General features: G+C 57.2%; 1 protein-coding gene across 1 annotated transcript; it reads right to left on the bottom strand.

Moving 5' to 3' along the window:
- Positions 1-1,846: 1,846 nt before the first annotated feature.
- Positions 1,847-3,709, bottom strand: IER5 (immediate early response 5). Its single transcript, XM_049809145.1, has one exon. The coding sequence runs from the start codon at positions 3,587-3,589 to the stop codon at positions 2,822-2,824; it is 768 nt and encodes a 255-aa protein (XP_049665102.1). The 5' UTR covers positions 3,590-3,709; the 3' UTR covers positions 1,847-2,821.
- Between the last annotated feature and the right edge of the window lie 8,498 nt (positions 3,710-12,207).

The raw sequence follows: 12,207 nt of genomic DNA, 5'->3' as shown, positions 1-12,207 counted from the left end.
ACACATTATAAAAACACAGCCACAGGAACAAGTGTGGTGCGTGTTGGCGCAGCAGAGACGGCTCCGGCAGCCAAGGGAGCCGGACAGGCTCTTCTGGGGACATAGCACCATGGTTATCAGCTGGTAAGCAAGAACTTGCTCACCCTCAGGTAGCTCTGCGGAGAGGTCACACCAGCCAAAGGGAGCTGTGTTGGCATCTCTGGGTAGTTTTTGCCATGTTTTCAGAGGCCAACAGCAATTAAGGCGTTGCACAACTCCGCTCTGGAAGATAGAGTAGGTAACACCACCAGAGTGCTGCTGGTGATCTGTGCCAAAGGGAGGTTGGGTCTTGTCTGCACAGGGACACCAAGGTTCCAGTGGTTGGGTGCCCAGAAAACCTTTAGATACTCCAAGATGCTCCTGATCAACTCCGTGACAGCCCAGAGCAGGAGTGCCCCCATCCCATTTTGGCACCGAGGAGCTGACTGCAAGCCCTGGGCAAAACCATCTGCTTCCACAGAGATGCTGATGGCGGGCAAGGAATGGAACCAAAACCCGCTCCCCCGGCCATGGGAAGGAAGCCGTGCTTTTACAGGAGCAGGAGGCCATTTCCATCCCCCAGCCCAGCTTCTGACCCATGAAAGCAACCTGTGTCCTCAGAGCAGGAGGGGAGCAGGGGGAAAAGTCTTTCATAGACGCCCTCCTCCTCGTGCTGCTCTCCTCTTACTGGAGAGGTCCCACGGCGACGGTGTCTCCCATCCAACAGCCACATTGTTCGACTGTAGGGTTCTCCTGGAAAGCACTTGTACAAAGTGAAGCAGGGCCAGGCCCTTCCTGTCACCTCCCAAAGGTCATCAAGCGGAAAGAAATGTCTCACACGCAGTTTCCTTGGTGTCGTCTACAAGAGTAAAATTGTATGTCACCATTAAGTGCAATTATCAAGAGAATTAAGATGGTCAGACTTTTGCCTCTGCTTAAGAATAGGGAGCTAGTAACTTGTACACAAACTAGCAGAGCTCCCTCTAACCAGACCCAGACCAAGCAGCTTGTCCCCCATTGCAAGTCCTCCCCTCGTTGCCTTCCTAGTGCTGCGGGAGGAGCAAGCCCAACGCCTCCAGTTCTCACAGAAACAAGGTGTTAAGATACCCCAGCCTGCCAGCCCAGTGTCCCCAGTAAGGGCCAGCACTGCCTCCCAATGCAGTGCCTATTCCAGCTACGCCAGAGAAAGCAGAGAGGAATGCTTCACACTGGTCATCGCTCACCTCCCACCTGAGCCAGTCCCCTCAGGTTCAGCCAGATATCCCAGGCTGCATTTCACAGCACACAAACATCTTCCTTGACTCATCAGATATGCAATCGTCAGTTGAAAAGTTCATTAATTAGGAGCAGAGAAGCCTCTAGTGAATCTCCCAGCAAGGAGGAAAAAAAAAAATTCCCCCACAATTCAGTCTAATTACAAACCCTCAGGGCACTCCTCAGTTGCTGTGAAGCAGAGGCCAAACTTTCCTCCCCTCCCCTAAGAGCAAGAACTTTAACCCAGTTATAGTTTTACTGATAAAAAAAAAAGCCCTGATATTAATCATTTTAACTACTCCGCAAGTAACAGCAAAGAGGAGCCACTGAAAAATATCCCTGGCAGAGCAGCAGCTGGCCCTGAGCATAGCCTGCGTCCAGGAAGGATCTGCTCGCACGCCCCCAGCCTAGACCTTTGAGCAGGCGAAGCCAGAGGCCAGCCCTCGGCCCGACCGTGCCACAGGCCTCTACGCAGCTTGGGGCCGGACTGTGCACAGCTGCTCTTCTGGGATTTAGCAACCGCTTTCCACCCACAGAGTGACTCTGCACATTAGGTACTTTCTGAGCAAGACCTCAGATGACACGGCAGCTCCAGCCCTGGGAAGAGGCTGCAGCCAGAGGAGCAACAGGAGCACCTGGAAGATCCTGGGAAGGACTCCAGTTGCCCTGACAGAAGTTCCCTTTCTTCCCCAGCTGCCAGAGGAGCTGGACTCCAACCCAGCCCCAGCCTCTGGCGAGGCAGGGTGGATCCAGCCACAGACATGCAGCAACCACACCCTGGCTGCTGCCTGCCCAGATCCCAGCGGCCCTCCTCCCCAGCCCGAGCCAAGCGGGGACACAAACAGGGACTAGGCTTGTAGAGTTGAAAATATTTAATACGTGTTGTACACGTAGAATTACATTTTATACAAAACAAGATACATCACTGAAGGAGAACACTGTACAAAAATCCCTACGGGAGTCCCAAGCCTTTATACAACAAAGACCGGGAGTTACCAAGCCTAACAAACAGGCTCAAGGACTTTCCGTCAGAGCATCTGTAAACTTCGTTTCTCTCAATAAACACTTTTAAAAAGCACCATGTAATAGTTCTGACCTAAACCTTTCCAAAATAGAAACTTTATTTAATAAACTTAATACTTTCCAAGCTTAAAATACTACCCAGTGGGAGTGCCCCCGGTGTCGGCAGCAGCCGAGGAGCCTCCCCCGGGCGGTGGCCCGGCCAGGAAGGGGAACTCCGGGAGGGCAGGGCCGGGCCCGCTCCCGGGGCGGGTGCCGGCAGACGGCACCCGGAGAAGAGGGAAGGGGGAAGTGCTGCTGCTGCCGCTGACCCGCGGTCCTTCCCGTCCGGCGGGGCAGGGCGCCGGGACACGCCGGCGCCGGAGCCCCGCGGCGCTGCCCGCTACGGCGGGCGCCCTCCTCCGCCGGGCCGGGGGTGCGGGAGGAGGGCGGGGGGTGTCACCTCTCGGTCCGGCTGCCCGTCCGTCCGTTCGCCGGGCCCCCCCTCCCCGCGGCGGAGGGCGAGTCTCTGCGGCCCGCGGCCGGCGCGTCAGAAGGCCACGATGGCCGTGCTCCAGGGGTTGAGGGTCCGCAGCACCGGCTCGTCGCAGCAGATCTGTCCCGGCTCGGCCGCCGCCTCGGCGGGCGACGTCGTCGTCGTCGCCGCCTCGCCGCTGTCAAGGGGCGCCCGCCGCCGGCCCTTGGGCTCCTTGCTGAGCAGTCCCGAGAAGCTGGAGCCGAAGATGCTGATGAGGCTGGCCACGTTGCCCGTCTCCATGTCCTCCTGCTCGCCCGGCGGCGGCGGCGGCTCCTCCACCTCGCGACGGGGCTTCTTCACCGGGGAACCCGCCTGGCCCCGCTCGCCGGCGCTCCGCTTCCGGGGACAGTGGGGCGGCGGGGGCGTCGCGGCCCCGGCGGTGGCGCAGTCCGCGCGGTTCGCCTCGCCTCCCCCCGCCGCCGCCACCGCGCAGCAGCAGCAGCTGCAGCCGCAGCAACAGCGCCGCGGCCGGGGGCCCTCGCAGTCCGCGCCGGGCAGCCGCGGGCCGCCCCTAGCCGCCTCGTCCTGCGGGGGCGGCGGCTCGCCGGCCGCCCAGGCGGTGCTGCAGGGCGGCGGCTCCTCCTCGGGGGGCCCGCAGGCGGCGGGGGGCGGCTCGGGCGGGCAGCCCGGCTCGCTCAGGTAGACCTGCCGGGCGCTGCGCAGCACCAGCGACACCAGGAGGTTCTTGTGGAGCTTGAGGCCGCCGCGCTGGCCCCGCGCGCTGTAGATCTTGCCCAGCGAGATACTGACGATGCGGTGCGCCTCCAGCTTGAACTCCATGGGGGACGGGGGCGAGGAGACCGGGAGGGGGGGGGTGGGCGCCGTGCCGCGGAGAAGCCGAAGCCGTGCCGAGCCGCGCCTACCGCCCGCACGCCCGCTCCTCACGCCGCTCCTTCGCGCCGCCGACTGAGGCGAGCCCACGCGCCCGCCCGCCTTTTATTCCGCCCCCGCCCTGGCCAATCAGAGCGCCGCGCCGGCCGCTCCAACTGCCGGCTGGCCCCCGCGCGCCCGCGCCGGCCAATGGGAAGGCAAGGGAGCGGGTTCGAAAGCTCGCCCCGCGGAGAGGGCTCTTCAAGCGGCAACGCCGGCACGCGGCTGCCGGTGGGGCCCACCCGCCGGCAGCGGCACCCCAGCTTCACTGCACTCCGCATTGGCTTGATCGGACCGACTGGCAGCAGAGGGAATTTTGGCCAAAACAACTGAAACATTTCGGGGGGTGAGGGAAACCACCACCAACAAACCAAGAGCAACCCGTTTTGCTCAGGTTAGAAACGTTTCCCCCGGTTTTTCAGCGCCGGGCTCTGACATCTTGTGCTAGAGGAGGCACTGGTAGCGGTGTTGGCTGGAGGGCGAAGTGCACCTTCGAGTACTTCAAGGAAAATCTGCCCTGACGTTGAGCAGAAAGCCATCCCTGCCCAGCTGCCAGGTGGAGATCTGCCCCAGGGGTCTGGCAGCGAAGCTCGCAGAAAGCCCAGGATAGAAGAGGAAGATCCACAACGGGGGCGGGAAGGGTTGCAAGGCAGGATAGGGGAGGACAACAGGCCACCAGCATCTCCAGGGGTGATGGGGACCACAGCAGCCTGGAGGACTCTGTGTGGGAACCGAAACCTCGCTCTGCCATAGCTGTGAAAGCCGGTGGCAGGGTCAGCCTGGTGGCTGGGGGCCGCCGGGGACAACCGACACCCCCACACCCCCCGCAGACATAGCTCCAGGCACCGGGGAAGTCTCCCAGAAAACTTGGGGGGTGTTTCAGGGCTTGGAGTGGGGACCCTCCTTCTTCCACTGAGGAGCAACCACCATCTGCGAGGAGGCAAGAAGTGAAAGGGCCCAAAATTAAGGAAGTTCAACATGCTGCCCCGGAGTATCAGTTTCCATTCCCAGCTGACACAGGACAACTCACTTCCATCCTTTTTTTTCCCAAGGGATTCATCTGCAGACCCCCCAAAAGGAAAGCCACAGACCGTCGTGATGCTTTATTGGCAGGAACTGCCACCACGTCCCGGCTTGCTGGAAGGCCAAGGGGGTGGCTGGTCACAGCAGTAACAAAAACCAGGTGAAGATTCAGCCACATCAAGACATAGTTGTCATAGTAAGAGCCTTCCTCCCCCAAAAACCCCACACTCGGACCAAATGCATGTTTTACTCCCACTTGAGCACAGCTGGAAAACCTCAAATGCCACTCTCTGGATGTTGAACACAACAGCACATCAACCTGGGGGCTGACATCTCAAAATGTTCACCTCCTCTTGCACAAACCTGCTATGCTCCATCTTAAAACGACTAGACCAGAGCACGCTCAATCACACAGCCAAAACACCAGCCAAAACAGCTGGTCCCGGCTTTCCCCCTGCCTGCACCGGGGCGAGCCTCTCCCAGCTGCAGAGATCGGGGCTGTCCCCCCCACACCCGGCGTGGGAGGCCAGAGGGACGCGAGCCCCGGCGGTGGGAACCGAGGGTTTCCAGACCCGCCGAACCTGCTCCCCGTGCCTCAGAGGGCCGGCAACACCCTGGCCTAAGCCCTCGGGTCAGTCTAACCAGCCGGGGCAGGTCTGGGCTGGGATGTTTGGGACTGCAGTCATGCCTCCTCGCCCGCAGCTGGCACGTCTGCCCGCCACCGGTGTCCCCTCCGTGGCACGGCATTCGGTTGTGCCCCCGCAAAAGGGCTCGTGCATCACCAGGGGCGTTGCTCTGGGACTGCTGTTTGCATGATCCGGGCACCCGCATCCTCAGCAGAGATGACCCCAGTTAGAAGGATAAAGCCAGGTTTGATCCATCCCAGTTGGGTATATTCCCAACTCGGATGCAGATGAAGAGCCACAGTGCAAAGCCACCTCACCGGCTGGAGAAAGCCGAACGTGGGTGGAGGAGACACGGCGTGAGAGCTCTGCTGAGTAAAGATGCCTGGATCAGAGCGGACCGACCTGTTCTGCCACTCACCGCCTCACCCCGATGGCATGAGGCACCATTTCTCTCTGGTCGCCAGGTTTTGGCTACCTACCCTGCCTAGGAGCGGGAGGGCCGGCAGCCTCTCCCCTACCCTGGCCAGGGATAAGCGCGATGGGGACGGGTACTGAGCGGTCCCTCATCCCTATTAGTGCTCAGACAGGGGACTTTGAGAGCTGGCAGGGAGGAGCAGGGGTGCACGCCGTCAGGCAGCAGGCAGTACCCAGTACCGCCGGTTTCACCTACCAACTCCGCGCCTGGTGTCAGGCACAACCGGCGACGTGCGCTATTCCCGGGGCACCGAAGCCCTGCCTTGACATCTGCCCTGCCCCTGCCTGCATTTCACGCCCTTTGTGAAGAGACGGGAGGAGGATTGCCCTCCCAGGGGTGGCCGTGCAAGAGGAAGGCAGGAGGAGAGGACGGGCAGCAGCGCAGACAGAGGCCGTCCGGCAGCACACGGGCAGCCCGTTTAAGCCAGGCAGTATTTTGGTGGCAGCCCTGCTTTTCCCTCCCAGGCTGATGTCATGGTTTAGTAAGTTAGAGGCAGAGTCACATGGCAGCTTCTGAGGTCAGCGCCTGGGGTGGCTTTGTTGTCTCTCTGCCTGCCTGCCCTGGGCTCCCGCCTGCACCCAGAGCCCGTCCCTGCCGGTGGGTGACCCAGCTGGGGTTGTCCCCCCCGAGTAGGGATACCCACGGCTCGGCATCTCCGGGATGCCCACGGCTCGGCATGGCGTGGGAGCCGTCGCCTCCGTGGGGTCGGCATCCCGGAAAGTCGGACGCGCCTCGCGTCCGTCCGCCTGCCCGCAGAAGGGGCATTGCCCCCCATACCTGCGGGTCGGGGTGGGGGGATACAGGAGAAGGAGGCGGAGGAAAGGGTGTGACGGGGTGCTCTAATCTCCGCATGTGATCTAACCGGGCTGGAAGGGGTTTGAGGAACAATTAACAATCCTCCGGCTCAGCTGCTGTTTCCCGAAATAGCTCTGGCAGGAGGAGGAGGGCGGACGGGCTGGCAGACAAAGGTGGCCTCTCCGCCAGCAAGCTGCAGCCGGCGGCGTGGCCGGCAAGCCGGCGGAGGAGGCAGCCCCGGAGGCCGAGCAGCGGGGAGCCCACGGCCCCACCTGGAAAGGAAAACAATGCGAGATAAAAGCAGCTCGGGGCAGGAAGCAGCTTGTGGTACAAATAATAATCGCAGAGGGCCGCGCGCACCGCTGGGTTTTTCAGAGGCGTTTAAGTCCGCCTTCGAGGGTCGGCACCGGGAAGCTCGTCGGGGATTCGCGCATCTTGGCCGGGAGCGGCGTGGGCTGCCGGGGCTGCGTGCCTGCTGCCTGCGTCCCCAGCTAGGCTGGCAAAACCCCGGCCGGGGGTCCTCACGTTCCCCCCAGCCGCAGCCCACGCGGCGACGGCGCGGCTGGGGGCCGTACCGGCACAGCCATCTGGCGCGCAGCGCGGCCGCCTCGACCTGCGGCGGTGAGGCTGAGGATGTGGTTAGCAAGATCCTGTTTCGACAGCGGCGCCTGTCCCCATCCCCGCACCCCACCCCCCGCCAGCCCCTGGCTGTCACCAAATGTGTGGCCCAGGCCCCGGGGAGAAGCCAGCTGCAGCAAAGAGGTGGAAAATCCTCTGGGTAGGACAGACGGTGAAATTAGGGTTTCCTCAAAGCGCAGGCTGAAGTCATCCATCACTTCTCTTGGCTGTCCCAGCACCACCGCAGTGCATCGTCCCCTCTCTCTTCGATTCGGACCAGGATTCGTGAGTTAGATCCTTCACGGGAAGAATATGGGAATGAAACAGCCAGACCTCCCTCACCACCGGTGGGGTTGGGGCAAGAGCCTTCGCACCAACCGCTGCCTGCAGCAAAAACAGAGCTTCAGGACAGCCAAAGGCCAGGGAGATCCAAGCGCATCCCCAGAGCTTGCTGATGGAAGTGAAACAGGACGGGGAGGAACATTTCCAAATGTGGATTCATCTGCAGCCTGAGTTCATTTCTAGATGAGAATAACAAACATCTGAATTGTGAGGGATCCACACAGGGCTCAGGAGGAGGAGGAGGCTTGTTTGGGGTTCTTTGGGGGTTTTTCTTCAGAAAAATCAATGATTCACATGGATGTGGTCTGGACCTGCCGCAATGGGATATCGGTAACTAATCCCCCAGGGTTCCCAACTGCTCTGGTTTATCTGTGATTGGAGATAAGGTCAGAAGAGCTGGGAAACATCCCAAAACACAGCCGAGAGTACTAACCGCTAATCACTGCTGAATGAAAACCAAACAGAACGCGCAAGCGAAACAAATACAAACAAATCAATACAACCCTAAACCCAAAGGAGAGGAAGCAGCTCCCTGAGAGCGCAGAGACACCCGCTCCTGAAACCAGAGCGGGGTGTAAGCCTGCAGCACAACCACATACTAGAAAGCAAAGGGGATTTCCAGGGTTAAAAACCCCCTTCTCATGGGCAGAGCTGATAGTCTAGATACCCCAGGCAGGCAGGACTCCCTCCTACACATGGTTTTTTTCACCGATGACCTGGGAATCCCCCTTTTCCCCTTACACAAATGATTTAAAATTTCCTTTCCCTTACACTGAGCTGCCTTCTTTCCCTCCCCTGGAGACCTGTGACCTGGAGCCCCTGCCCATCAGAAATCCTGCTACTCCTCCAGCAGCCTCTCCAAACACAAAAGGGGGGAAGGGAAAATCCCATTCCCAGCTATCGGCTTCTTCAGGCAGCCATTTCCCTTGGAAAAATGTGGCCCCATATCTTTCAGTGTTTTATGGAACTGGCTTGGGTTTCCTGGGGAAAAAAAATGCATTTATTTGTCTGGGGTTTCCTATCAGACAACCCTTCTATTGTAGTCCACCTTCCTGTATTTTTTTTCCCTCTCTAAAATGCCTGCAATGGGTTCTGTGCCATTTCCAAAGACGAAGGCTGCCTTGTGTCCAGGGGGAAAAGAAGCAGGACAGCCCTGGGATGCAGCCCAGCAGACGACCCTCTGGCTGCCCAGCAAAGCCAGTGCTTTTTGCTGGAGTGTTTAGCAAAGAGTTTGCTCCCCAGCAAAATCTTTGCTAAAGAAGGCTGTAGCCTCGGTGGTGTTCACCTGTGGCCCAGCACAGGGTTAAACATCTCAAATTAATCGTGCGAACTCCGCACGGAGCCAACCAAAGTCACAGTTCAGCAAACCGCAGAGTAGACCGCCTGCCCAAAGGAGTCTCAGCCTAATTATTTTTTTTTTCTCTCCCTGTATCTCAATGTCACCTTTCTTTTAACCAGCGGGCAAATGACGACTGCAGCCCTCTGCACGTCCCAGAGAGCAGATGTGTCCTCTGTGCGACTGCTTCCCGCTTAGGCGCGACAGCGAGGTTGTACAATGACACTCCGGGGCCATGGAGCCATTACCCTAGGAGAGGCTGCCTGCTCCGCTCCCTGCGAACGAAAAGGGGGACCAGGGTCCTTGCCAGCAAATCACACCACATGCGGTGCTTATTAAAAGCCCAAAGGCATGCCAGGAGGGAACCTTCTCAGTCCTCGCAGTAGCAGCCAGCGACGAGAGCAGCAAGGGCAGAGCAGATCCTCTCTGTGCCGAATCCCTCCTCCCACCATCAAGGGAAACTGCGAAATAAAGCGTCTGTGCCTGCCAGCAGGTGTTGATTCCCCCTGCTCCTTCTGATCTGTGCCCCTTCCCTCTTGTAGGGACCTTCCTTTGGCCACCTTGTCCTTCACCTGGTTTGTGGGGCTGACTATGTGACGGAGCCCAGAGCCCTGGCAAGGTTGTCCATGGACAGGGGGATAACAAGGAAGGTTATGGGGAAAGGTAGCCAGGAAAATGTTCCTTCTAATTTCACCCACTTAAAAGAGTAACGAGGACTCTGGCAGTCCAGCGCCTTGCTACTTGTGTAATTTAACCTCTTATTGGATCCAGGTAAACTCTCAGCATCCCTGGCATCCTGTGGCAGGCAGTCCCAGAGGTTCACCCTGCAGAAAGTAATGCTGCCTTTGCTCTCAAATTCATTTCCCGTTTTCATCTTCTTTAAGTAACCGACTGCTCATGCACTACAAAGAGGAAAATTAATTTTCTCCAAAACAACCCTTATTCTGAATAGTCATCCCACATCCTATCATGAATTATCACCTTGCATTTGCTCGTTTATTCCACTCTTGATTGCATTTTTACCATTTTTGTCCAGTTGCCCAATCAGGGATTGCAGCCTCTGCTGCACACAGGCCTTGCACTGTTACGAACCCACCCGAGGGTACTGCTATGGCATGAAACCAGCTCTCGTTGAACAACAGAGAGCCCACAAGAGATGGCAACAGGAGGAAAGCCACGACCACAGGAGAAGCTTTGGTCAGGATTAACCCCTTCCCAGACAACTGCAAGCCCAAGGAAACCCAATCCATCAGCTCCAGCACGTGGGACCATGAGCATCTAGCATCCAAGCCACCTTCTTGGCAAGGAGCAGTCACCTCTTGGCATCTTTTTCTTTTAACGCCTCAGAGTTGCTGCTGTCAGGTCACCATGCCATTGCATGGCTGAGGCCTTATGTCATCTGGTTCCTTTGCGCTTCACAGTGAAGTCTCCGCAGATTTGTAAAAATGAGGCTCAGGAAACGTAGTTACAAAGGCAGAGGGGTCACAAGTGGGTAGGATTTGATGGAAACCCTTGCTGCCCAGCATAACACTGAATATTTAGCTACAGACTAGTGTTTCGTATCAAGTTATCAGTGCCTTAATCCTCCTCTTACAACCACCACTTAAAATCTTCAACAACTTTCACTAAAAATGCAAACAAGGAGGAAAAACACAGAAGCCTCTGAAACCCATTTGCTTTATCACTTCTTCCTCTAGCTGTAAGACCTTTTCTGGGGGAAAAAAACGTCCCCTATACTTTTAGAAATCCAAATTCAAACCAATCAAGCTTTTCCCCGAGAGGAAAAGCCACCTCTTCCATGCCAAATGCATATTCTTTGCACCAGGCTAGTACGGGATCACACACCCACCCCTGTGCGTGTACACACACGCCACAAAAATTTTCCTGATAAAAGTTTCAGGGAGCCCAGTTCTTTCCGGCAGATGGTTGGGATTTTGACGAGTTGGCACTTTTCTGTGCAGAAGTGTTTAATCAGATCTTTCCTGACCAGTTCTGCAGCTGTGTGCCATGCACCAAGCACTCCTCTCGCAGGGAGGAATTGGTTAGCCAAGCATGCCAAAAAGCTACCAAAACACTCCCCGCTGCTCCCAAACCAAAAGTCAGGGCTCCCCACAAAAAATGGCAAAAATGCCCCCATTCTAAAAAGTACGTAGCAGTGCAGTACATAGCATGGCTTTCATGTGAAAATCTAAATCATTTACTACATCGTGTAAATTTATTTTCAGCATTGAAGAAAAGGCTGTCTTTCTTATTCCTGGCAAATTTGCAACTTCCCTACATTTTGGTAGCACCTCCTTATTTTCAGGCCTCAACAGCTTTGCAAAGCTTTACACTTTTTTGCAAATGTGTAAAAACCTATTTTCAATTAAGTGAATAAAGTGTTCATATAATTCATTAAAGGATTTCTGAAATTCCTAGCTAGTAACTCGCAGATGCTATGGGAGCTTTTTGCTTTTTCATTCCCAGTGTGGTGAACGTTTCAGGGGACGCTTGGCAAAGAACGAGCCAAACCGCGCAGCCTCAGCGCACTGAAAGGCGAGCGCTATGAATTGCCCCTGATGGACTTTCATAAGCTTTTGAACAAACCTAACCCTGATAACCTTCCGTGCACTGCTCAGAATACACGTCTTTAAGCACCCTAACTACTACGACCAAATCCCCTGGAGGCTCCCAACACAGAGCAATGAGGCTACGACATTCTCCGTGCTGCTTTGGAGGGGTGTCCCCGCTGAGGGTGCGCATTTGGACAGGTGGGTTACGGGGTCCTTCACTTTGCGGAACAACCTGCCACCTCCAAGCGCGTTTGCAATACTTGAGTCTTTAAGGCATGGTGCATCGGGAAACACTGTCCCTGCAGTGTTGCAGCACCCAAAGGAGAGCCAGTGTGGGTGCCCCGTAAATACCAGGCCTCTGCTGGAACGTTGTTGGCAGGAGTAAACCAGAACTGCTGAGCAGCTCCAGCCCATCCCAAGCGCTCCTTCCCCTGCTTGGAAACACACTGGTTTTCCTCCTCTATCCCAGCAAGAAGCCCAAAGCTGCCAGAGCAGGAAACAAGGGCTGCAGCACAGCGTGGGGAATGGTGGCAATGGGGGAGGCAGGAGCTCTGAAGAGCGTGAAGCACAGGTGGAAATCACAGGAGGATCGTGAGGTTTTGGGGAGTACAAGGACTTTGGGGGACAGGGACAGGCAAACTGGCCCAGTGACTCCTCGGCACTCCATTTTTTTCCTGGAGGGAACCCCCTGCGCTCAGCACAGCCCATTTGGCGGGGACCCCCCAAAACCTGGCGGCGTGGGAAACAAGCCATCCAAGGTA

This window comes from Accipiter gentilis, chromosome 8 (assembly GCF_929443795.1).
Source record: "Accipiter gentilis chromosome 8, bAccGen1.1, whole genome shotgun sequence".
NCBI classification, from domain to species: Eukaryota; Metazoa; Chordata; class Aves; order Accipitriformes; family Accipitridae; genus Astur; species Astur gentilis.
The sequence above is the reverse complement of the archived record's forward strand: the minus strand, read 5'-3'. Positions and strand labels throughout refer to the sequence as shown.

Coding starts and splice junctions, on each gene's coding strand:
- IER5 (XM_049809145.1), bottom strand. CDS start 3,589: ATGGAGTTCAAGCTGGAGGCGCACCGCATCGTCAGTATCTCGCTGGGC.